The sequence below is a fragment of the Melospiza georgiana genome, chromosome 2, assembly GCF_028018845.1.
Source record: "Melospiza georgiana isolate bMelGeo1 chromosome 2, bMelGeo1.pri, whole genome shotgun sequence".
Classification (NCBI taxonomy): Eukaryota; Metazoa; Chordata; class Aves; order Passeriformes; family Passerellidae; genus Melospiza; species Melospiza georgiana.
In genome coordinates this window covers 115,839,599-115,866,024 of record NC_080431.1, presented here as the reverse complement: position 1 = coordinate 115,866,024, position 26,426 = coordinate 115,839,599, and the positions used below count along the sequence as shown (strand labels likewise).

At 43.0% G+C, this 26,426-nt stretch overlaps 1 protein-coding gene across 1 annotated transcript in view; it reads left to right on the top strand.

The window, feature by feature from the left end:
* Positions 1-26,426, top strand: part of UMODL1 (uromodulin like 1) — a 78,575-nt gene that overhangs the window by 7,377 nt on the left and 44,772 nt on the right. Inside the window, exon 2 of the mRNA XM_058045593.1 lies at positions 23,379-23,621. Coding sequence (XP_057901576.1) covers positions 23,379-23,621 — 243 coding nt within the window. The remainder of the gene's footprint in view (positions 1-23,378; positions 23,622-26,426) is intronic.

The following is a 26,426-nucleotide window of genomic DNA, read 5'->3' as shown; positions in this document are numbered from 1 at the left end:
TCAATGGACAGTTACTGAAAGGACATATTTTTCCCCAGGAATCTGTAAAAATGTGTGATATATAACAGAAATCTCTCCTCTCCCCTCTGTCAGACTGCTCAGCTGCCTGGATATGGGGTTTTCCTCCCTTAAGCAGGAGGTTTTTTCATTTAAATTAGGACTGTAAAAGTTCTGTGAATATGGAAAGTCTCTTCACTGGAAACTTTCCCCCATTGCTTCCCAACTGCTGCAGACCTGAGAGCTGCTCTGGTCTCATTTTGTTTATTAGGACTACGCTGGAAGAGAGAAAGTGAGAGTGGGACCTGGTAATTCATGGTGCATTTGACATCCTGTTTTAAAAAATATGCTAAACAGATTTTTGATTTATTTTTTATCTTTAATTGGCAGTGTCACTCTTGGAGACAGGCTGGCATGTGTGATACTTTGGGTGTTGCCTGCCCTTTGTGTCTGAGACCTGCAGAAAGGCAGACCTGTCCACGTTAGCTTGTAGGAGAGAAATTCTCCTCTGTACCTGCATAGAGCTGCAGGAACCAACACTGTCTTACAGTTTTTGTTGGCCAAATATTTTTGAGAGAATATGTCTGGAATTATTTTGCTGTAAAATCTAAAATGACACACTTTGTTCCCTTGTATGTTTCATCATTCCCTCTATTTTAGGTCAGATGATTCATCTCTGCATTACTGGTTCTGCATTTCCATTGCCTTAATTGGGATTTCAGAGTCATTGCAGTCTGTATAGAATTGTCAATGCTATTTCTAACAACGTACAGATTTCTTCCTTCCCTTCATCCCTCCCTTCCATGGCAGGGGATGTTGGAATGAGATGACCTTTGAGGTCCCTTCCAATCCAAACAATTCTGTGATTCTTCTCTTCCTCTCTCTTTGCTTTCCCTGCTGCCCCCTCCTCACCTTCCTCAGTCCAGGTGTTTTCTCTCCCCCTGCCTTTGCTGCAGCCCAGCTTTTTGGGGAGTGAGCTGGGTTTCCCTCACTCTCCTGCTGAAAGCTGACTCCTTTTCTTTAGCCACAAGTGACTCTTCACCTGTTTTAAGGTACAGCCAGGTATGTACAAAAATCCTTGCAGGAGATGCCCTGGACCAGCACATTTACTGATTATTTCAGACACTACAGCAGCAGTTATTCTCATTTTCAGCACACAAGGGTGTCATGGTTGCTTTTCTTCCCACCTTTTCCCACCCAGACACCAAGAACAGCCCCCACCCAGCACAGGACAGCACTTGCTTCTGTGTACAGTGATTAAGAGCTGGGCTTAACCTAATTGCACTCCATATGTCAGTGGGGTGCAGCTGCTGGGTGTGCAGAGACCATGGCAAGGGCTGGAGTTAACCACAGCTTATCAGATCATCACTGGCCACCTCAACTGAAAAATCTGGCTAGAAGCATGCTTGTAGCCAGTGGTAAATAAAATAAAATATTAAGAAGAGTGTTTTATATTTAGAAGTGCCATCCATGAGGTCTAAATGTTCTTAGATTTGTGCTCAAAGGCACTGTGTGCATTCACAGTTGAAAGGGAGAAATTTGAAAAGGAAGAAATTTGTCATTGCTACTCACAGAGAAACTTTCTGTTTGGGATTTTAAAATCCTAAAGAAGCTAAAAAGGACAATTAATTACAAATCTCTGCATGTAAATAATCCTCATTAACCCTGCACTAAATTTATAGCTTCTACTAGAGCTGTGCCTTTTCTGCTTGCTTGAAAGACTTGAACCTTTCAAAGTCATCTCTTCGCCAATTAAAACTTAGGAAAGAATGAGCATTTGCTCTCAAAATATTTTAAGCAAAAAAAAAAGGTAATTAATATTAAAGTTTCCAGGACTGGGAGCTATAAATTCAAGAAAGAAGGAAAAGGAGGGTTATTTTAGCCATGAGGATTGTTAAGCCCTGGAAAAATTAGCTGAGGGATGTGGTGGCTTCCCTGTCACCACCACTGGGTTCCTGTGAATGTTGTGCCACAGCTGCTGCGTGTGCCCAGCATGTTCCCCAGGTGTGCTGGGGTGTCCACAACCTTGGGGAAATTTCTGCAGGGAATTTTCTCCCCCAGATGCCCTTGGAGCTCCAAATGGGGCAGCCCTTCAGGTAACATCTCCATGTAATGCAGAGTGGGCACAGCCAAACTCCCAATTCCCCCTGATTGTTGTCACTCAGGAGTGACAGAGTTTGGTGAACTAGGGGGATTGGAGTGCCTTAAACTGCTGAAATTTCTGGACATCTGTTTAGCTGCCAGACTGGGCTCACTGGAATGAAACCTGGGTGAAACTGTGAGTTGTGTCACTAACGGATGACCCAAAAATAATAAATTCAGGGCATTCTCTCAAGATAGAGCAATAATTTTCTGTTGCCTGGCAATGTCTTTGGCACTGCACACAGAGCTGGGAGTTTATTTTATGATGCTGCGCAGAAAAATTTGTTTACAGTTTTCCACTGTGATTCCCCCAAGAGGAAGAACCCATGGCTCATACAGAGAGAGCAAACATTAATGACACCTTCTCTTCATCTTGGCAAATTTATGACCAAGTTTCCATTCCTCCTTCTGTATTTCCAGAAATATTTATGCAGAGACTTATGTTGTCTCAATTCATCCCACTTATTTTCAGTGGGAATTAGTTTGAAACGACTCTGAACAGCTTATTATAACACAATTTAAATTTTAGTTGATTTTTATGTACTCCTTTTTTAAAATAATCTTGTCTTCACATGGCAAAATCTTTTCCTATTTTTTTGATGGAGGAATAAGGAATTTTCTAATGTATTTCTAGATGACATTTTATTAACCATACAGTATATTTGGTATGGTTTAAAGGGAATGTTATTCACCCATGATGTCTTATGCTTGATAGAAGAATCTGAAGACACAAATTTCATATTGTCCTCCAGGCAGGTAATCTGCTGTATCCCCCCCAAATAACAGTTTTTACTATCACTTGTAGGACTGGGATATTTTTGTGACTGAATTAAGCCCCAGTAACAAAAAAAAAAAAAAAAAAAAAAAAAAAAAAAAAAAAAAAAAAAATTTAAAAATTGAATATTTTGGATTTTTTTCTCCTGGAGTGTACTGCTAAGAGTAGGACAGAAACCTCCATGGTTTCTTGGGCTGGAATAATTTTTTCATATGACCAGGGATAGACCCAGCCTGCATTTTTGGGGGAATACATTAACACTGGAAAGAGGCTTGTATGAACTGACTCCACAAAGAAGGTCATGAAATAAATCACCCAGTGCTCTTCTGATGACAGTCACTTATTGCACATTTAGAAAGCAAATGCCTGCTAAAATCAACAGTTTAAAATACTCTGAATTTCTTGTCTCCGTTGGTATTTGAACATTTGGTCAATCCCTGTGATAACAGTAACCCCCAAATCTCCTTTTATGGTCAATTCCATCAGAGAGGATCCTGCTGATGAAGGGAGAGCTGATCAAAATTAGGCTTGGCTGGTGATGAGCTCAACAGAGCCAGCGAGATTTTGTCCTTGTTTTCCTTTTGTTTACATGGTAACTGTCTCTTTCCTCTTCCCATACAGATGAGTGTCGTGCAGCACAGCAGAGATGTGCTGCCCTTTGCTTGCCAGCAGAAATTTCTAATAATTGAATCACTTCAATGCTGAAATTTAGAGGCAAGATTTCTCAAAGGAAAAAAATATTAATATGCAACCAGTTGAACTTTGTGGCATGTCAAGACCACCCTGTCACTCCTACATCTTAAAAGTAATTAATTCTTTTCTTTTTGTGGGAAAGGTGATGAAGTTGTCTAAGTAATCAAAATTCACTGTTCAAGTCACAAATATTTTTTTGCAGCATGGTTTTAAGCATAACCTCAGCAGCAGCTTACAGGAAAAAATAATTCAGACATCAAATTGATCCTAATTCAGTCTGTTAAATAATTTTTGAAGAGGACATATTTTGAACTGCTCTTTCAACTCGGAAAAACAGAATAAGTTTCATTTGTTTTCATAGCAGCTAATTGCATAATGTGATTTAGCTTGAATGCAGAGGGCTGGAAAGAATAAACAACTTAATAAGGTGCAATGGGACTTGCCTTTATGCTGCACATGTAAAGACTTGTTAAGGACAGAGGCTTAAAGTAAACTGATAGATAAAAGCTTCTACAGGGTGTTTACAGCATCCAGCTCCAGCACTCCAGGTGCAGGGAGCATTTCCCTCCTCATGGATTGCACACAGTTACAACCCACTGTTTCCATTTCTTTTTTTTTTTTTTTTTCATCCTTATCACATTTGCTTTCAGTAAAACAAAATGTGATGCTTAAAGAATGCAATAATTGTGGTTGAAAAGTGGGGTTTGCAAGATCAAGTTTCAACAGGTTGATACAGTTCCATCACATTAAATTAAATTTTAACAGTGTTGAATCAAACACAATTTCTCTTGCAAGGGTTGTCTCTTTGCATAGATGTGTTTATTCACCTATATATGGGGTTTTTTTGGTGTCTGTATGTATTTGTTTAAATATACCAAAACACATATTCACATATACACATATTCATGTGTGTATATGTATACACATATAGACAAGCATGTATATAAAAATAAATGTGTATAATGGCAGAGACAGGTAAAGGAAAAAACCTATGCAAAAATATTAATCTGATTTAATATTCAGACTGATAGAAATGTAAAAAGGTGGAAGACAGAAGAGGGCCTAAAAGTAAATGAGATGAAAAAGACTTTCTGTTTAGATAATCATTAGTGCTGCTCGTAGGAATGAGGAAGAGGTTTTCCAAGTGGACCCTGAGTTATGTGCATAACCCTTGCCCTTTTGGGAAAACAGGCCTCTCAAATTTATTTTTAGACAAGTCTAAATAGAAAACCAGCCCATTTTGTTAGGGACAAGGTAGTTGCATAATGTAGGCACATGATTCTTCAAAATGTGGATGTTTGCTTCTAAAAAAATGAAGCTGGGCTTCCCATTTTTGCTGTTGGTGCAGCAGAAGGGAATACAAGAATCAGTGGAATTTGACTTTGCCTACTCTTGATCATGTCTGCCTTGGAGTGTGTTTCAGCAGCATCTGACAGGCAAAAATGTTCTGACTAATCCTTCTTTTTTCTGCCTCAAGGAGCAGAGAATTACACAGATTTTTTTCAGGTGAACATCATCCTTTGTTGTGCGTTGAACTCCAGGTAATTTGCTGAGGTTTTGGCTGTTCCTGGCACTTGCTGCAGCTCTTCGGAGTGCAAAACTGCCTCAGCCACGCTGGTTCTGACATGGACATGATGCTTATTTGTGGATCATATGGAAAAAAAGGAATCCTTTCTTAGTGGACCCTTGTTATCCATAAAATATCCTTGTTACCACGAGGATACTTTTCACGGAGTGAGGTTTCCACCTTGCTGGTGAGGAAAACATCTTCTCCACATCCTGAGGAAGCGTCAAATACCGGCACTGACATCAGGGTGATTTTCTCAGACTGATGATTAAGGTTTTACCCATCTGCTGCTGTTTATAAGCCCTCAGGGCTCATCCTGTGAACTTTTCCAGTGCCTAAAATTGTCTTAAGTATTTTTGTCCCTTTTGCTTCTGCAAGGACAAGGCCTATCAAAACCAGATATTTTGCAAGCAGGGAATGATGTTGCCCCTCAGTGTTTTTTTCTTTTGGTTTCAAACCGGGGCATTTAGGCAAAGTGTTAATTTATTCTCATCATCAGACAAGCTTTTACATTCTTATTTAAGCAATAAAATGCAACAAAGGCATGGAAGTTTCATAGCACAAAGCCTTTTGTGACTTTGCCAGTGGGTCCCAGTCCATCCATCCCATCAGATCTCTGAGAAGAACAGTGAACCAAACAAAAATGTGGTAGATACAAACTTATTTCATTTGCCTCCCACTTTTCAAGGCATGCGCATCTCTTATCTCTCATTAAGCTGATTTCACTGATTCAGGTAACTAAATCAGCAGGGTTGCCTTTTGGAGGAGGCTGACACACCCTTGGCTCCCCCCTTTCCATAAGAATTTGAGGCTTTAGATCAATTTGTGAGCTCTGTCTCTCACACTGGACAATACTGAGGAGTTTTTAGAATATGATAGAAACTAATTGCAAAGATGGAGAGCAATTAAATATGTGTGCTGATTTGTACTTGGCATTTCAGTGATAAATGAATGTTAATCACAGCAAGTCATGTTCTCATCATCTCTTAGTGGCAGCATTAGCATTATTGTATCCATAAACAGAAATTCCTGTCATTTTCAGCAGCAAATAACAAAGAAAATCCTCCCTGCCCCAGAGCTCTTGCAGTCCAAATATCACAAAGGACAGGGCTGTGTGTCTCCTTAACCAAAGCCAGATGTTTGATTTCAAGGAGGGAATTAAAATCTATTTTCACTAGGGATTTTTTCTCATGCAGAAGGTCAGCATGGGAGAAAGCATGCAGGAAGTTCCCCTACTGGCATTTGTGCTAATTAAGGGTGCAGAACAGATTCAGTAAATAAGCCACTGCTTTCTCAAGCCAATAAACATATTGAAAATCATCTTCTGAGCTTTAAATATCCACTCTCAATATCTGACAAAGTAAGTTTTGTTGTGGATTTTTTTTTTCTTGTAGTTAAATAGAATGAGATCATTTTAGTTGGGGTTTTTGTGGAAAGAAAAATCACAAAAATGATTTTCCTCCTGTTTTACAGTGCATGACCACATATTTCTCTTCACCTGAGAATGCCAAAACCTGGTGTGAAGTCTCTTGGCATTCCAAACACGGAATCCTTGCCAGGCATTTCTCATTTTTCCTGATTAGCTTTGCAGAAAAGGTGATAGATGGTTTCTTTTATGGGTTACCAAACCAGTGATGCAATATACAATCTTTATTCCAAAGCATTTACATTTCTGCTTCTCCTTTCAGCACTCTGGTACCATAAACTGACAAAGTTTGTGTCAGCACTTGATGCCGTTAGGAGGTGGGAATGATTTTCCTTTCCTGAGTACCTGGAAAATCCAAGAGTGCTGCCTAACTGAGGCAGGGGCTGCACTTTGGAGAGGGTGTGGAAAGAGCAGGAGATTTCTTGGCATCAGAAGTGGAAATATCAGTGCTGAGAAGCTCCTGGGAGACAGAGGCTCTTCCCTGGAGTGGTGTGAAACTCCTGCTCTGAGCATGGAGCTGCACAGCCCTGGAGGTGCTTGTGAGACACCTGTGGGCTGCTCTTGGAGCCCTGGATGCTGAGAATTTTAAACTTTCTGTGCTGAAAGGCACAGACCCTCAGGGAACGCTGCAATTGACCTGGGGTTGTGGAGAGGACTCACAAAACTGACTGATAGCACTGGGATTATGGGTGTGCAGTGGGTTAGAATTGTGCAATGTCACAGGGTGAAAAAGTTAGAGTTTGGGGTTTTAGAATATAGAAATGAATATGAAGCAAGATGGAGGTTTTAGGGTGGAGGCAGGTTGCTCTTCTTCACCTTATTCTTCCTGGGTTTGGGTGATGTTTTGTAATTGGACAGAAAAGTCCTCATTGTGGGCTTTGAGTGATCAGTTATTGGGTTAAAAGGGAAAATAACCTAGGTGTCATTTCTTAATTGAATAGTTTAGCCTTAAAAGACCCTGTAACAAGAGATAGTTGGCCATTTTGTGCCTTGCTAATGAAAGGCTGCAGAACTCATGGTTGTGAGGCTGTTTCAGTGATAATAAACAATAAACACCTGAGTGTGAACATGAAACATCATCTCAAGTGCCTTCAATCCCAACCCAGAGAAACCCACAGGCCACTCTTGGATTTCCACTCTTGCACTGCTCAGGTGCTGATGGAGCAAACCCTGCTGGGAGCTCTGTGCAAGCTGGAGCTCTGCCCTCCTGTGTTTCAGCAGCAGCCTCAGCTCAGCAGATGCTCCAGAGCAGCTTGGTGGGCGATGCCATGGCAAGGGCCCACGTGCCAGGGGGCAGAGCCAGAGCAGCAGCAGGAGCCAGCCCCAGCCTGGATGAGCCCAGCACTGCCTCCTGGCAAGGCTGAATTGCTGCTCAGACTTGGCTTGTTCCTGACAGACACCTGGTGCAGGGGTTCTTACAGGGAGTTCGCAGCTTTTATCTGGGGGGAGGGTGTGAGCAAGGCCATGGAAAACCCAAAGATGCTTTAATTGCATGGATGATTTCGTATCAATCTAAAAATAAAAGAAATAAAGCAACAATTACACTTGACAGCCAGCCAGGGTTTTCTTTTACAAAAAGAGAAGAAAAAGGAAAAGCATTTCTTCACTGTGAGATCTGTGAAAGCACCAGTTAAATTTCTGATTGTTCAGAATTCCCTCAGACACACAGATCTGGCCATTACACCTTGGCAGAAATACTAAAACATGTATTCTTATCCTTTCAGCTCAAATTTCCCTGTACCTCAAACTTTCATTTCATATTGGTTTTAATAATTTGTTGTTTCAGTCATCTGGTGCTTTTCTGCCCACATTAAAAACTCCCCACTTCCTTTGTGCTGAGTAATCCAGTATTTGTTCTGGGTTAGTCACAATTACAGGTATGAACAGGGAGGAAAAAAGAAACAATACACCTCCCCCAAACAACCTACTTTGTGCCTCCTTCCAAACAAATCTATTTAAATGTGTCTTCTAACCAGGTTAAAGTGTGCTGGTTTTTTGCAAACCGGACTGAATTTCTCACTCAGTATTCACACAGTAGGAGCAGGATGCTACCCACACCTTGTCTGTACTTCAGGATCCCTAAATCCAGTATTTTATGCTTTGAAGGGCTCCTCCTTCATGGGCTGCTTTGCTTTTAGTTGAGCTGGCTCAGGAGCACACACAACAATGTGCCTTTAGGTCCTTCAAAATGAGAATTTCCTATAAACATTTAAATTTAATGCATCAATAGAAGCCCTGACACAAATTGTGAAACAGGTTCTGGGGTTTGGACTACAGGTTCACCTCTGAAACTATTTAGGAAAATCTCTCATCAGAAAGGTGTGCTTGGGTATTCTGTGTTTATGTGTCTGTAGCTCTTAGCTGGCAGTGAGGGTTAAACCTTGTGTTGACCAACAGCAAAAAGCCAAGTGTGTGTTTTGGTTTCAGATCTGCTGAACAGAGGAAGGTTTTGCATCAGTGTGCAGGAGACTGATTCACAAGTGGAGTTTCCAGTTGCGTGCACAGTGCTCTGTCCTTCCCCTCTGTATCTCAGCTGTGTCAGAGGGGATTTGGAGGGACAAAAAGGTGAAGTCACCCTTTTCCCAATAGGAGCAGCAGGTGCCTTAAGTCAAAATCGGGTTTCAGGCAGCAGCAAGGGCACAAGCCAGTGAAGGCAGGGCCAGATCTTTGGGCTGGTCCCTGGTGTGGGCTGTTTGTGAGCCCTGTGGCATCCACAGGGAGTGGGATGGGCGTCAGGGCCCATTCCTAAACCTCTGCTTCAGGGATCTGATCCAGTGGGATTGATGTCAGTGCCCATTTCCAGATTTGCTGCAGGGATCTGATCAAGTGGGATTGGTGTCAGGGTCCATTCCCAGACCTGCAGGGATCTGATCAAGTGGGATTGGTGTCAGGGCCTGTTGGAGAATTTTGCTCAGAAATGGCTTAAAAGGCAGCTGTGAGGAGCAAATTCTCACAGCCTGTTTCTGTAAACAGCTAAGTTCTCAAGCCTGTCTTCAATAACATCGAGGCCTTGAGAACTTTCATAACAGGGTGAGAAAATAAATCTTGGATTCAATAACAAACCACAGGTATTGAAAACAAAAGGAGGGGTTAACGTGTAATCTGTGACCTATGATGAGCTCGGATTTTGCAATATGCATGAGCTTAATTAACACCACTATAAAAGTGTGTGAGTGAGATCAATAAATTGGAGTTCGATGCTGATCAACAAGGATGGGTCGTCTCCCTTCGCTTTCAACAAGGGCCCATTCCCAGACCTGCAGGGATTTGATCAAGTGGGATTGGTGTCAGGCCCATTCCCAGATTTGCTGCAGGGATCTGATCGGGTGGGATTGGTGTCAGGGCCCATTCCCAGATTTGCTGCAGGGATCTGATCAAGTGGGATTGGTGTCAGGGCCCATTCCCAGACCTGCAGGGATGTGATCAGGTGGGATTGGTGTCAGGGCCCATTCCCAGACCTGCAGGAATTTGATCAAGTGGGATTGGTGTCAGGGGCCATTCCCAGATTTGCTGCAGGGATGTGATCAGGTGGGATTGGTGTCAGGGCCCATTCCCAGACCTGCAAGAATTTGATCAAGTGGGATTGGTGTCAGGGCCCATTCCCAAATTTGCTGCAGAGATCTGATCAAGTGGGATTGGTGTCAGGGCCCATTCCCAGACCTGCAGAGATCTGATCAGGTGGGATTGGTGTCAGGCCCATTCCCAGACCTGCAGAGATCTGATCAAGTGGGATTGGTGTCAGGCCCATTCCCAGACCTGCAGAGATCTGATCAAGTGGGATTGATGTCGGGTCCATTCCTAGACCTGCAGGGATTTGATCAAGTGGGATTGCTGTCAGGGGCCATTCCCAGATTTGCTGCAGGGATCTGATGGCTCAGCAGAGCCAGGACAGGCTCAGTCCTATCAGCAGCTGCTGGCACAGGCCAGAGCCCCATCTGGATGGCACCTCCAGGTGGATTGGCCCTTGTAACCCCTGGGGGATGCTGAGCAGGAGAGCCTCTGTCTCTCAACCCAGTAAAGCTCCATAGCAAAGGGCAATTCCCCCTCCCAGGCTGCTTTCCCTCAAACCCACCTGGCTTTAGAGCTAAAAACAAGGAACAGGCCACGTAATGTCTGAGCTGGGATTTGCTCCCCTGCAGCGCTGCCAGGTCACAGATGAGGTGTGATCAAGCTTCATCTGGTGCCCAGCTCGTGTTGGGGATGGGATCCTGCCCTGGAAGTGCTGGAGGGAACAAGAGCTTCCCTGTGCTGGGATTGCACAACCTCCTCTGTCAGAGCAGCAGGGCAGGCACAGCTTCAGCCTGACCTCTGCCTGACTCATGCTTTTTCCTCCTGTTACCAATAAGAACTTTTTCCTGGTGAGTCACTTTGAAACAGTTTGTGTGCGTTCAGAGGAAAGAAAAAGAAACCCAACAAGACTCAAAGGAAAAAAAGAACCTCAACAAAACTCAAAGATTTTCCTGAGGAACGGTTTATTGGTGAGACAGAACAAATCACTGGGCACTGTCAGGGTCTGTTCTGCCTGCACAGTTCAGTTAATGAGCTCCTAGGGCTGTCAGGGATTTTTTTATACTGTCATTTGTGTATGTCCCTTCCTTTTAATGCTTTCTTCTCTGAAATGCAGCAGTGAAAAACACAAGTGCTACTCTTCTTTGGGCACCTGAATCTCAGGGAAACAATGACCCCTTCAAAAACTTGCCAGTTTAGCTGTGTCCATCCTAACACAGACATGAAATATGCTGGCAAAACTGTACTTGGTCTCTTCTACTTTCTTCTCAGGTCACAGAAACAGAAGCACATTTATAATGTTGTAGCTGTGGCTCTTGAAAGGTCTGAAATATTGGGATTTCTGCCCCCTCCCATCCCCATGGCTTCCTTGCAGTGGCAGATTTGACCTGTGTACTCACAGCCCAAGAACTCTGTGGCAGGGAATTCAAGTCCCTGAAATCACAGACAACTGTTTTAACTCTGAGAGCTGAGTAGTTCCTGAGAAATTCTTTTCTCTGTAGGGAGTAGACATTAAGGTGCTCACTGTATGCATTCATTTTCAGAAGCAGGAATAAGTTTGTACCCTGATGGCAGGAATGATTTTGGTTTTGGTTTTTGGCTGCAAAAAGTTTATTTCTGGCTAAGTCAGCCTGTTCCTCTCCTCTAAGACCCACTGGCATTGCTGACTGATTTAAGCCAGTTTTGACAGATCAGCTGAAGGCTCAGGGACAATTAAGTTTCTGTGGTTTTGGTGAAGTTTAGGAATTTAAAATAGGGAAGAAACCTTAGCACTGCCCTACTAAGGGAAAGACTGGCTTGAGCTCAACCTTTGCTAAACATCTGAAATGCCCCAGCAGGAGAAGTTTTAAGACTGCCCTGATGGTGAGACAAAATTCACTGGGCACCAGAAAATGCAGTCCAGGTGCAGAAATCAGGTGGAAATCAGGTCTCATCTGAACTTCTTGTCACCTTCATTGGCAGAATGGTTTTGCCTCTGCCTCCTTGTCCTGGATTTGCTCATTTCCACAGTGAGATCTTCAGGACTGGTGAATGGACTCCATCCATTCCCACAGTGGCCACAGCCTGGACTTTCTCAGACTGACAGGCTGTAACCAGGCTGAAACTGTGTGAGCCTGGTGAGGTCTCTGAGTATTTACAGCTCATGTTGAGAGGTTTTTGAGTGGCCAGAAGGTGAAGGAGGTGGTTCTGCCCCTCTTCTCTGCCCTCCTGAGACCCCACCTGGAATTCTGCATCCACCCATGAGAAAGATGCGAAGCTTTCAGGGAGTACCCAGAGGAGCCCACAAAGATGATCAGAAGGCTGGAACAGCTCTGCTGTGAAGCCAGTGTGAGAGAGCTGGGGTTGTTCATCCTGGAGGAAAATGGCTTTGGGGGAGAGAACTTAGAGCACTGTTCAGTGACAAAAGGGGGCTTATAAAAAGGAAGGAGATATAATTTTTAATATGGCCAAATAGTGAGGGGAAAAGAGGCAATGTTTTTAAACTGAAGGAGGGCAGGTTTAAATTAGATTTATGGAAGAAATTCTTTACTGTGAGGCCCTGGCACTGGTTGCCCAGATAAGTTGTGGATGTCTCATCCCTGGGAGTGTTCAAGGCCAGGCTGGATGAGACTTGGAGCAACCTGGGACAGTGGAAAGTGTCCCTGCCCAAGGCAGGGGTTTGGAACAGGATGAGCTTTAAGGGTTCTTCCAGCCCAAGCCATTCTGTGATTCCATGATTCTACCTTAAATGATTTAATAGTTCTCAAGCTTTAGATCCTATTCATCTACAGGAAGATGAGTAGGACCAGCCAGGTGCTGGCTTCTGAAGCACAGAGCAGTTTTTGTTCTATTCCCAGTGATATATTCCTCAAATATAAATTCCCAGTGAGCCCACAGCCTGTTCCCCTTGTGTACATCAGTCTGTCCTGAAATGTCATGACCATTTTTTGCATCTGAAATAATGACTGCTTTATAGACAAAATAATACAAAGCAAGAAAGAAATGTTCCAGCAATGACCTTTCTGTGTCAAACCCCTTGCCTAGAGAAGATCAGGATCTTCTAAGTGACTAATTAAATCAGAAGTGAATCTGTCTAAAGCAATAAATGCTGAAAAAGTATGATGAGGAAGCCTGCTGTCAGCTACAATATTTCAATTACTGATAGTACAGTCTAGGAGAGTCAAATCCCATCTCTAGAAATCTGCTTCTTGATCCTGTAACATTATCCATAAATGGATTTCAATGTGGCTTTTAGCCCTTCCTTGTATAAATGGCAAACTTTAGATCAGTTCAGACATTAGAAATGTAACTGCAGAAAGTACAAACAGGGAGAACTGATCAGCTCCAGATGAGCACTGGGACGAGCTCCTTCCAGGCTGGAGTCCAGCTCACTTCCAGCACCACACAGCCAGGCTTTGATTCTCAACATCTCCTTTTCCTTCTCCATTCCTGTCCTTCCTCACCACCAAAGACAGAGTGGGAAAATCTTCTGCTGGAGTCCTGAGACAGAACCACAGAATCATTTAGGCTGGAAAAGACCTCCAAGATCATCAAGTCCAGCTTTTGACCCATCCCCACCTTGTCCCCGGCCCAGAGCTCTGAGTGCCACCTCCAGACATTCCTTGGACACCTCCAGGGACGGGCACTCCAAACCTCCTGGGCAGCCCCTGACAACGCTGACAACTCTTTCAGTGAAGAAATTCCTCCTGATGTCCAACCTGGATTTCCCCTGGAGCACCTGAGTCAATTTCTTGTTCTGTCACTTGTTCCCTGGGGAAACAGACAACACTTACTTGTCACGGCCATCCTTTATGAAAAATCCTTTCCTTAGGATTTTTCCTCCTGAGAAGCCAAGAGGCCTCAAGAACAAAATGTAAACATTGATTATCTGCTGCTGTGGAAAGCAACAGGTGCATCTGTGATTGGTCTCATGTGGTTGTTTCTAATTAATGGCCAATCACAGCCCAGCTGGCTCAGACAGCTGAGCCACAAACCTTTGTTATCATTCCTTTTTTTTCTATTCTTAGCTAGCCTTCTGATGAAATCCTTTCTTCTACTCTTTTAGTATACTTTTAATGTAATATATATCATAAAATAATAAATCAGCCTTCTGAAACATGGAGTCAGATCCTCATCTCTTCCCTCATCTGAAAACCCCTGTGAACACCGTCACACTTGCTTAAAAGGGATAAAGGAGAAAAGACCAAAAATTTATCTGAGAAATACAATGATGGTAACTAAAAATGGAGTAATGTGCAGTCATCCATGCATGTACAGATGTTCAGTTAACCAAAATGTTGATGAATCTGCAGTTTCCCTGCAGGAGACTCTGTTGGCTTGTGCTGAGCAAGTGCAGCTGATCACAAAGAGTATCTACTGCTGCAGGGGATGCAGGACATCATCTTAAACTTGCTGCAATTAATACAGGCCAAGAATGTGACTGGAAGATGAGAAAAGGGCTGGACAGGACACAGTTTGCATCCTTAATTGCCTGAGTGGTCTTTCCCAGTGTCTGAATTGCTAAAAAGTAAATTGCTGTGAGCCTAACTGATGGTAACTGAAGAAATAATGCTGATATAAATCAGAACATCAAAGATTTTGCAAATTGCAAGGTAAATCCTGAAATACTCATGATTTCTGTAGCCATGTCTTGTTTGGATTAACTGTTCACTGACTTTTTTCAAATTTTTATTTGAAAAGGGGGTTCTGCACATTCTGTATTTAGGAACCATAAACTCATTCATGCAATGGAGATGCAATCCAATTCACATGTCAGTCTGGCATTACCTCTATTTGAAATTGGACAATACATATACTTCTTTATAGGAGGGACCAAGTAATTTCTAATGGCTAAAGATCTGGTTTTTGTCAGTGCTAGCCAAAAAAATTCAACCAAGGTATTTTCCCTGAAAATTTAGATAGTTAAAAAACAAACAGATCATGAAGAGAAATATTTATATTTGAACATTGAATCTCACTGACTTAAGTCCTCGCTCTTATGATTATTTGTTTATTAGTGGGGTTTTTAAGTCTGATGGCATTCCCTGCCCAGCCTACAGCCAGAGGCTTCTTGTTGTCTTCCTGGCAGGAGATGTAAGTGGTGCATCTGAGGATACAGCCTGGCAAGACATCCTGGTGCTGAGGTGCACATTCTCCTTAGAGCAGAAATGTTTCCACATCAATTCGTTTTTTCTCTTTCAAATTTTATTGAAGCATTCTACAATACTGATTTTCTTCGTTCTTTTTTTTTTTTTTTTCCTGGAAAGCATTAATTTTCCATTGTTTTCCCTCTTTTTAATTTCCTTTTCCCCATAATGAGCTTGATATTTGATTATCCAGGCCAGAAGAACAGCTCACAAGTGCCTCAGTGCTCCTCCAGGCCCCATCTCTGCTACCTGAACATTCACAAATGAGAGGGTCTGTGCTTCCAGGTCTCTTTCACCCACATGAAATTGTCTGCAACACTGTGAAACGTATTTAAGTGTTTTTCTGAACATATTGCCTGAGCTCCAAGAGCTGTACCTGTGATTTTCCATCCTTTAGTGTCAGCTCCTCACAAAATATCATCCTGTGTTCACTCCTTGTCTCTGCCTGAGCAAAGTGACATGGCACTGAAGTTATTGTCGTGTGCTGCAAAGCTGGAGGCACATCTATCTTGGGAATGTGCCTTGATTCTTTAGACAATGGGAAAAAAAAAAAAGGAAGATTTTTGGTTTTTCAGACCTGATTCATGCCCTGCTTAACAAGGCTCTTGATTGCCTGGCATTGCTCTGTCTTAGGGGATGCTGGAATTGCAGTGAAATGAGGAGCATGGTGACAAACAGCTTAAACACAGCGATAAACATGCACAGAGAGATTTGCTCTTACTCTTAGTTTGCTTTCAAGGTGCAGAATTAAAGACCTTCAGAGCAGTACCACCTGATGTGTGGACAGGAACTGAATTCAGGATGTTTACACCTTGTGACCATGTTCACAGGGGTCTTAGGATGAGGGAAGAGATGAGGATCTGACTCCATGTTTCAGAAGGCTGATTTATTATTTTATGATATATATTACATTAAAACTGTACTAAAAGAATAGAAGAAAGGATTTCATCAGAAGGCTGGCTAAGAATAGAATAAGAAGGAATGAATAACAAAGGTTTGTGGCTTGGGGCTCTCTGTCCGAGTCAGCTGACTATGATTGGCCATTAATTAGAAACAACCAACATGGGCCAGTCAAAAATCCACCTGCTGCATTCCACAGCAGCAGATAATCATTGTTTACATTTTGTTCCTGAGGCCTGTCAGCTTCTCAGGAGGAAAAATCCTAAGGAAAGGATTTTCCATAAAAGATGTCTGCAATACCTTGTTTTTGAGGTGTGTAAGTCTGGCTCCCAGATGCTGAGTGTTTAAGGGGTGAGAGGGAATAAATGCTCTGAAGGATCAACAGGGACTAAACCAGCAGTTTTAAAATGCCTTTTTTCTCAAAGTCAGGCTGGGAGAGCCAAGTAGAACAGGCAGAAGAGGAAAATTCCCTGGAGAGAACACAGAGGAGAGAGAAGCAGCAAAATTCCCAGCGGAGCATCTTTGTTTCTGTTGCCAGCAGTTATCACCTTCCTGCAAAAGGAAAAAAACCCAGAGCACCTTTTCCTCTAATCCAGAGTCACCTGTGAGGACAGCCAAGCTCTGCCACCTTGGAAACAAAGGGATAAGGAAGGTTTATCCAGGATGGGCCCTGCAATGGCCAGGATCACCCTTATTTCTGTTCTCATCCTCTGGGCAGCCACACAGCAGGGAAGGGGAGATGAAATTACAGGTGAGTGATGCAAACCTGGCCCCAGGACAGCTTAGCTTGGATGTTGCACAGATATTTCTTTGAAATAAACCAGCCAAGGTGGCCACTCTCCAGAGAACTGGCAATGTCCCAGTGACCATTTGAGAATCCTCTGTTGATAATTGAACAGAGAAAATCTAACCAAGCAAAAAATGCAACCTTTGTCACCAACCTTTCATCCCCAGGCAAAAATCCTTGTCATTTCCTTTGTGCCAGAAATGAACAAGAAGAATTTCTGCTTTGTCTTCAGTATTGTGCAAATTTTTATGAAACTTGTCTTTAAAATAATCATTAGCAGGAGATGTTCCTGGCAGATTCCTGGGGATGGATGAGATGAAGCTGTAGAAGACATGCTTAAATTTCATCTGTGGTATGGGCTGTAATTTTGAAAAACCCTAACCCAACTGTAACTGCTAAATGAACCCCTAATTTACTGTTAATTTCTGGTTTGATTCATTTAAATGAGAAAATATGATTTTTGACTGCTCTTCATTGCTTTTCTTTACTTATGTGGTTTTGTGAGTCTCAGTTAAATATAAACCATATTTCTTAGAACCTTGCAGACTTTTCTGTTATTCTGTCAAAGCCACAGCTGAAAAGAGGTTTGCAGACATTAGGGCCAATAGAATTCCCACCCCAGTGCCATTTAAAGTAAATGGTGTTGACTTTGAAATTTGGAAGTTGTAGAAAAATTGAGCCCATCATCCTTTTTTCATTCATGTTTTGGAGAGTTTGCATTGCAAAGCTGAGCTTGAATCTACCCTCCATGAACCTGTTCCAACAGTTTATTTTTGAGGTTATGTCAAGACAAGAAAGGGGATTGTCTTTCAGTCTGACTGCTCTCCAGTGAGAAAAGATTTGGCAGATCCCAGCTCACAGTGGCTCCTGTGGCACCTGAGTGGTGAAGTTTCCAGAACTGCAGCTCTGCCTGTGGCATAAATGCTATGAAGCATTTTTTTATTGCTGTTTTTTGGCCATGCTATCAGTTCTGATAAGGGTTTAACCTTGAGTTCCAAGGAGCCTGTTCCTGTGCAGCCTTTGCTTTCCTCTCAGTGTTTGTTCCTATTAACAAAGGGTTTGCTTTAATTGTTTATGCTCTTGCTTTACATGAAAACAATATTGATATTGTCCCTGATGGTGCTGAAAGCGGGTGGTTTCTGAGACAAAAGCCTAAAATCCAGAAATGATAGGTGTAACACATCCATACTAATGGCAGGAGCCTGCCTTCTGCTGTGCCATTGACTGCAGCTTTGAGCCACTGAAAACAACAGCCAGTGCATTGCAATTCCATTTGACTGTGCCATAATCCCAGAGATGGGAGTAATGAGAACAGAAAGCCAATTTGCTAAAGAGCCTAAATTGATCCAAGCCACATTGCTCAGCAGCAAACTGCTGGCAGCAAAATAATTGAACTCTGTGAGTGCCAAAGCTTGTTTTGAATGGTCTGGAAGTGATGGATGGGGCAGAGGCTGGTGGTGCTGCTCCTTTCCCTGACACCTTCAGTCCAAATTCTTGCACTGAGGGCATCTTCTTGTACCACACAGCCTCTTCTCAGAGCTCCTCTTTATGCTTTGGCAGCCTCATTCTATACCGTGCATGTGTGTATATATATATATATATATATATATATATATATGTATACACACCTAGTATCAATGTTTAAGTATGAATTATGACTTCATATCTGCTCTGACAGCTGTAGCTTCCAATTATAAACTGTGTCTAATTCTACACCATCTTATTCTCAGTTTCATACCTGTATTTATGTTGCACATTGCTGTAGAGACTAAGCCAGCTCAGCTGACACTGGAATTTTTAGCTTTCCAGTGCTGTAGCCTCAGCTCTGCACGGACAGCACGAATCCTCAGTGCTCTCCTTACTCAGTTTTTCCCTTTTGCCCTTGCCAGGCTTTATGTGAGCCCTGGAGAAAAGGAGGGATCGTGGGGATGAGGAACAAAGCTCAGCTCTTCCTTCTCACCTGCCCTACTCCCCTCTAACCTGATTTTATTCTGTAACAGTCTGATTCCTTAATGTAGGAGTTTCTCATTTTCGTAGAACAACATTTGTCCTGCTCCCGCCTCCTTCCCTGGTCACAACAGATGTTTGTGCACTTTCTCCAAGGAAAGGCTATAACCAAAATTATTTAGGTATTAATTCTGTTCCATTCTGGTCATTTCGCCATCCAAGTTACAAACAATTTTTTAAAAAAACCCCAAAACAAAACAAAAAGGTGGAGCAAGACTTTTTTTCCCCCACACCTACATGCCGAGGAGCATTTGCAGAGAAAGGTATTCTTGGAGCAGTGTTGGCACATGGCAGGGGAATGCTTTCCAAAATGCAGCGACAGCTGCCTGCTTCTTGTCAGGCACTTGTGCCTTGTGTGAGGTGCTAATGCATCACCCACATTGAACAAAAAGCAGCCCTTGAGCTCTGGTTCCTGCTCCTGAACCCACGTTTGCTTTCCTTTCCCATTCTCCCAGAGAGTCATCCTCAAGTTAGCCAGAGGGAGAGGTCAGCTTGGTTTCTCTGGCTCACTTCTCCTTCCATCTCCTCCGGCACAGCCCTGTCCTGGTCAGAGCTCCAGCCCAGCCTTTGGGCTCCTCGCCTGGCTGGGATGGAGTTCTGACCAGCTCCTCTCTCAAACTTCTCCACATCCCTGGGATACTTTAACCCTTTCATCCACTGCCTAAGCATAACTAACTTCCTCAACAGAGGACAAAACATTGCCTCTCAGCTAATTGACCTCTCCTGATACAAAATACTAGGCCCAGAAGGACTAGCCAAGGCAGAGTTTAGGTTTGAGCCATTCTGGGTGTCTTCTGTCCCTCCTGACCACCTCCCTGCACTCCCTGCTCAGGGACACACAGCAGCCTGGTGCCCCTCAGGGCTGTGGGGAGCTCAGCTGTGTCCCCAGAGCCCCAGGGAGCAGACACAGGGCTGTTCTGCTGGGAAGAACAAGCAGGGATGGGGTTTCCACTCTCAATCTTTTCCTGCTGACCTGCTCCAAGCAGCAGCACAGAGCCCCTGAACCCTGCCTGGAGCTCTCTGGCTCTCCCTGGAGCACAACCCAGCACAACTTTCAGGTTGCTGTTGATAATTGCTGCCCTGAGATGTGCAGGATGTCTCTGCTTCAGCCTGTGCTACTGAAGAACGAGTCTGGACTCTTCACTTTTCGGTCTTGAGGTTGTTTATTAATTCTTATCTATAAAATTTTCTTTCTTGAGGTTGTTTATTAACTCTTATCTATAAAATTTTCTTGAGGTTGTTTATTAATTCTTATCTATAAAATTTTCTTTCTGTCCAGCCGAGATCTGCTCAGCAGGGCAGCCACAGGCACTCTGTGTTGTCCTTTTATACTACAAACTATGTATAACATATTTACACTTAATTCCCGGTACCTATCACCCATGTTAGACAGTGCACTTCTACTCTAAACCAATCCCAAAGTGCCAACATCACTGCAGAAAATGGAGAACAAGAAGAAGAAAGAAGGACTAGACACACCCAGATTCCTCCATCTTGTGCCCATAACCCCCACACCAAAAATCCTAAAATCTACATTTTCACCCTGTGATCATTTTGTTATTACACTATTCAGACCTGTGTGACTTTCACGTCCTCATACAAAGTTGGCAACTTGCTCCAAGAGTCAAAATCAAATCCCCAGGTGTTCTGGGCTGCGTGCCAGGGTCTGTGAGCCCCCTGATGGGATCCTCAGCAACTCTGGACACCCGGAGCTCTGCCTTTGGCTGCAGGAGGAAGGCACAGAGGAGTGATGCAGAGCAGGGCTGGGCTGCCAGAGGCCATTTCTAGACACCAAGTCTATTCCATGTTTTCTTCTGGACCTGCACTGCAAATGGATCCTCCTCTCCAAAGCTCTTTTCCCAGTCCTGCTCAAATTGCACAAATGTCTTTTGTTTAGCTGTGATAAAAGCACAGGATTCCTAAAAGCCTAACAATTTATTTTTTTTTTTCTCCTTCTTGAATTGTTTTTAACTCATTTCATGTTTTCAGACAGGAGATAAGTTGTACAAATATGATAAACTGCAAATATTTTAATTGTATGCCTGTTGTGTAAATTGTGTTAGCTTCAGTCTGTCTGTTGGCTGACCCTGGTGCCCTCAGAGCACTCAGAAAAAAGAAAACAGTCCTGCTATATTTGAATCTCTGCAGCTAATTCATATTTATCCTTATTAAAGTGTCTTCTGCTTTGGCTAGAGGATGATGCAGGCATTTTAATTCCATCTGATCTGTTTCCCAAGTGGGACACAGGGTGACTCAGCCCCTCTGGCTTCTATAACATCTCATTAGGAGTCAGCCTGATGTCTGTGGCATGACTGTAGGTTGCTTATTGCTAATTCTTAAACTCCATCTGCTTTTGTTGCTGTTGTTGGGGTTTCTTTCTGTTGTTTGGTGTTGGGGTTTTTCCCCTATCCCTGCTGAAGTATTTCAATTTTAAGCAAAGCACCTTGTGGTGGTACCAGTTGTGGGTTTCTCTGGGTCTGGATTGAAGACACTTCAATGGTGTTTCATGCTCAGACCCAGGGGTTTATTATTTCTTATCAGATAAACAGTCTCACTACTGTGAGTTCTGCAGCTTTTCATTAGAAGGCACAAAATGGCAACAATCTCTTGTTACAAAGTCTTTTAAGACTGAACTATCCAATGAAGAACTGACACCTGGATTATTTTCCCTTTTACCCCAATAACTGATCCCACAGAGCTGCAATGGGGACTTTTCTGCCCAATTACAAAATGCCACCCAAACCCATGGAGAAGAAGGAAGAAGCAGCATGAAGAAGAAACCCAGGATGACACTCTGTGCCCTCCATCTTGCTTCCATCCACAACACATTAAAAACCCCAAAACCTCAATTTTTCACCAAGTGATGCACCTACACTGCTCTCTATAATCTATTTCACACTTTTGTGGATTCCAGTCTATCTTGGAGTTTAGGAAACTTTCTCCATGGATGAGGGTCAGAGTCAGTGCTGCCCTGGGGGTCAGGGCATCCCAGAGCAGACACAGAAATATTCCCAGTGCCCTGGGTTTCCACAGCACCTAACAAGTTCACTGCTCATCAGAAATGGTTTCAGAACTCTGGAGGCTGAGCCCCATCCCCAGGCCTGTGTGAAATGATGCAGTTGATGACCTTATCCCTGACTTTGTTTGTACCCAATGTCAATGAAGCACTGCAGGTTCCCAGTGGCTGATCAACAAGGGCTGCTACAAATGCAGAGAGGCAGTGCAGGATCTCCAGGAATACCTTCAGTGTCAGATACCTGGAAGTGCTTCCCAGTGATGTATGAGCACCCAGTTTTAGCCTCGGGTGATGTCTGAAGGATGTCTCATTCCAGACATCCACTGTGACTCATCTGCCCATGAGTTCCTCACCCTTTGTTCCCTTTGCAGTCAGTGGGGAGTGATGAAGGCTTTGGCAGCAGGAGGCTGGACTGGGCTTTTAAACTGCTTGGATGACTCTGCCCTGCAAGTGCCTATTGTGCTCTTCTGCTAATTTATATTAACATATGTAAATTTCTTTAATATTAACTTGAGTTAAATTGCCCTTTTTCTGCCTCACACCTGAAGGCACCAAGAACTCTTTGAATTTTCTGCCAGTCTTCATCCTTTCATGACCAAAGTGATGCCTATGACAAGCAGTCACTACCAATTCTTTCTTGTGTCTGTTTTTTGAAGAGATGTTCTTCCCAATGCCAGCCTTCCTGGAAATCATTCATCTGTGTTGGTTCTGTCACTGCTTTCTTGTAACTCTGTTTTCCACTGGGTACTGCAGGGAACTCCTGCTCTGGGGTCATGTTGGAGTTCTGGATGCTGAGAATTTTAGACTTTCTGTACAGACAGACTCTGACTCCCTGGAGAGCCCTGAATTTGACCTGGAAGGCCTGGAATAGGCTTCCAAAACTGATTAATAGCACTGGGATTGTGTGTGTGGAATTGGTTAGGAGTATGTAATACACAGGGTGGAAAACTTAGGAGTTTGGAGTTTTAGAATATAGAAATGAATATGAAGCAAGATGGAGGTTTTAGGGTGGAGGCAGGTTGTTCTTCTTTACCTTCTTCCTCCTTCTTCACTTTCTTCTTCCTTCTTCTTCATGGGTTTAGGTGATGTTTTGTAATTGGACAGAAAAGTCTGCATTGTGGGCTTCAAAGGATCAGTTATTGGGTTAAACATGAAAATAATTTAGGTGTCATTTCTTAATTGGATAGTTTAGCCTTAAAATACTTTGTAACAAGAGATAGTTAACCATTTTTGTGCCTTGCTAATGAAAGACTGCAGAACTCACGGTTGTGAGGGTGTAACATTGATAAGAAAAAATAAACACCTGAATCTGAACGTGAACTGTCATCTCAAGTGCCCTCATTCCCGACCTCAACAGAGGTAGAAAAAGGAAGCCAAAACCCATCAGGGTGACAAGTTAATGCTGATCCTTTTCTTTCCTCTTTCTGTTTCCTAGAAAAAGGCCTCTCTTTGCTAGGGTACCACCTGTGCAACTACACCCTGACCAAAAGTGTGTTTAAAATGGTTGCCTACCAAAAGTCCTATGAGAAGAAGGCATCCTGTGGAGGGTGGATCCCCTGGATGGTGTGTCCCCAGACACACCACAGAACAGAGTTCCACAGTGTTGAAGTCCCTGAGACCATCACCCTCACAGATTGCTGTGAGGGATATGAGCAAGTTGGACTCTACTGCTCTCTAGGTAAGTTTTAGTCACAATAAGAGAGGAAATAAATGCTTCTTATGGAAGAAGATTCACTTCAGCTGAGATCTGTAAAAGCTTAATTCAGTCTGGGCCATAGGTGACTATTCACTGAAATAAATGAGTGTAAAATAATGTAAATTTTGTTCAACATGGCAAGGAGTAGACATAGCAGATTAAAGTTCCTGATTCTTGCTCTTTGCCACCTCTAGTCACAAATTCATTTAACTTCCAGAGAACCTGCTCATTAGCCCTCCAAGGGCTCATTACCTGTCCAGGTTCAGGCCACTATCCCTGGCCAAGAGCAATATTTCACTGTCTGGTGCCTGCAATTCACTGAGCCTGCCTGCACTGACACCAGGAGCTTTCTCCTCAAAGGTAATTCAGGATGCACTTGGGAAAGCGTCTCCTCTGATGTGGAGCAGGGTCTGTTCCCAGAATGCAAACCCAATTTTGGTTCCAATTTGAAACAGCCTGTGACCTCAGGGCAATGTGATACCAGAAGCTTTCCAACCAAAACTAGACTGGGACCCACTTTCTTAGGACTTCCTTGGTTACCTGTGACTGTGTGGGGAGTCTGAAAATTGGTGAGCCCTTTGGTGGATCTGATATAAAATCTGAGTGTTAATAAGACTCTATTCAGGAAGACTTTACCACCTTTGTCTCAAGATGGAAGCTTTTTCCCCTTCCTATATCAGGGTTACCAGTTGTCAATCAGAAATTCCCAGTTTTCTCAGAACTTGAGACCTAGATTGAGGGAATTCCTTGGGGAAAAGGAACTTTCTTTTTCCAATGGATAAATTTAGATGTTTTAAGCTGAGCAGGCATCTTGAATTATCTAAACCAGCAGTGAACTTTTCTGTCATCCAGAAAAGTTCTACAGGATCTAGTTTTGTCTCTTATTTTTGCATTTTCCCTATTTCCACATTTCAGTATGAACCTGGGCGTTTACATAACCACACACAGGAACAGCAGATTGGAAGGAAAGGTCCTGTGGCAGCCCTGGCCCTTGTTTTGGGTCATAAGACTTGGGTGACTCAGATCTGTGGGAATGTCCCCAAACCTGCTCCTGCAGAGGATCATGTAACTGCCATGAGGGGGGATGAGCCATATGTCCTGTCATGGGATCTGTCAAGAACAATGTGCCCATCCCACATTTAAGTTGCTTCAGAGCATTGGAAAAAGAATTTCCAAACATTTTTCCCCCACCCCGGGCATTTTCTCCACAGTCACGGGCAGAATATTGTGTCTAGCGGGATTTTAACAGGATGGGAACACAAAAATGGTTGATGTATTTTATTTGTTCCTAAAATGATTTGCTAGAGAAGAGAAATTAAAGCATAATAAATTAAATGAATAACTAAATTCCTAATTTACTGTATCCTGCTGTTGTGGAGTCCCAGCAAAGCAGAATTTGAGATTACTGTGTGCCCAAGCAGATTTGTCAGACAGGCAAAGGACCTGTGCTGATCATCTCTGTTTTCCAGCATCAGTTCCATCTCTAGTACATCTAATTATGGTTGAAAAGTTACTTCAGTGAAGTCCTTTGGATATACAGACGTGCATACGTGTGTGCCTGTAAGTATCAAATGGCAAGACGGAGAGGCAAACAGAGAAAATGGCTTTTAAATTCTGTAGTACAAGGAAAGAGCTGTGCCAGCTAAATGTGGAAAAGTCACCATGGTTGTCACTGTTTGCACGAGAAATTCAGGTGTTTCTGAACCTCTGAAAGTCAAGACCATCTTCTTGTGTGGGAAAAAAAGCATGCTGGTAATGCTTGAAATATTTCTTTCCCACTATAATTCTGTCTCTTAAAAGCATCTCCAGGGATATTTTAGGCTTGAGAGCTGTTGATGATTCTGTTTCATCCAACATGAACAAATCTGTAAATCTCTTATAAAGCTGAGCTGCAGAATTTCCACCCTGCCCTTGCCATGTTGTTGATGGGCACTCTGGGCAAGTTTGTCCATGAAATGCTGTGGTCACCCTGACACTTCTTCCTGTAGAAGTTAATTTGGGAATATTTAAAACCATTTAAGGATTTGCATAGCTTCTAGGTGATTTCCATGTTTACATTATTCTGGTATCTTTGCTTTTCAGGGCATTAGTCATAAATTCTGTGAATGGTAATGCACTGTCTAGACACAGTCTTAAATAAATGATGAGAAGAGAAACTGGAACTGCAGAAATTACTGCACAGCTCACTGCTGAACTACTGTTATTTTCTTCATGACATTATCCATGCTGGCGTGCTCCCCATCCTGCCAGGGGTGGAAAGGTCTCCATGACCTTTCACAGCAGCCTGCTCCTGGCCACTCCTCACCTTCTCCTCCTAGAAGGAAACATTTACCCCTGCCTGGGATATGGCAGGCCCTGCTTTTATTATTTCTTCACTCTGGTCAAGTTGCTCTGGTAGTTCTCACAGTTGTGTGTCTGTCCATTAGGATATTGTTACAGGTGCACACACAAATGACTTTGACATTTTTAAATAACAGCTGGAAAGTTAAATATCTAAAAGTTAGGAAGTGCTGGAATTAATTCTTAAGGTAGAACTAAATTTAAAAAAAATATTTTATCTCTTTTTGCCCATGCATGGAGATGAGTGAACAGTTTTAATTGCATGATGCAGCTCTGCAGTGCCCCAAGGACACATTTCCCAGTGCCAGGGATGATGGATCCCCCCAGAGTGTGCCACCCTGACCTGCACATTCAGTGCTCTGCTCAGTCCCTCACTGAGTAGGGAATTATTTATCACCTCTGAAGGTGAATCCTGGGGGATTCACAGGCAGAAATTTGTCTTCACAA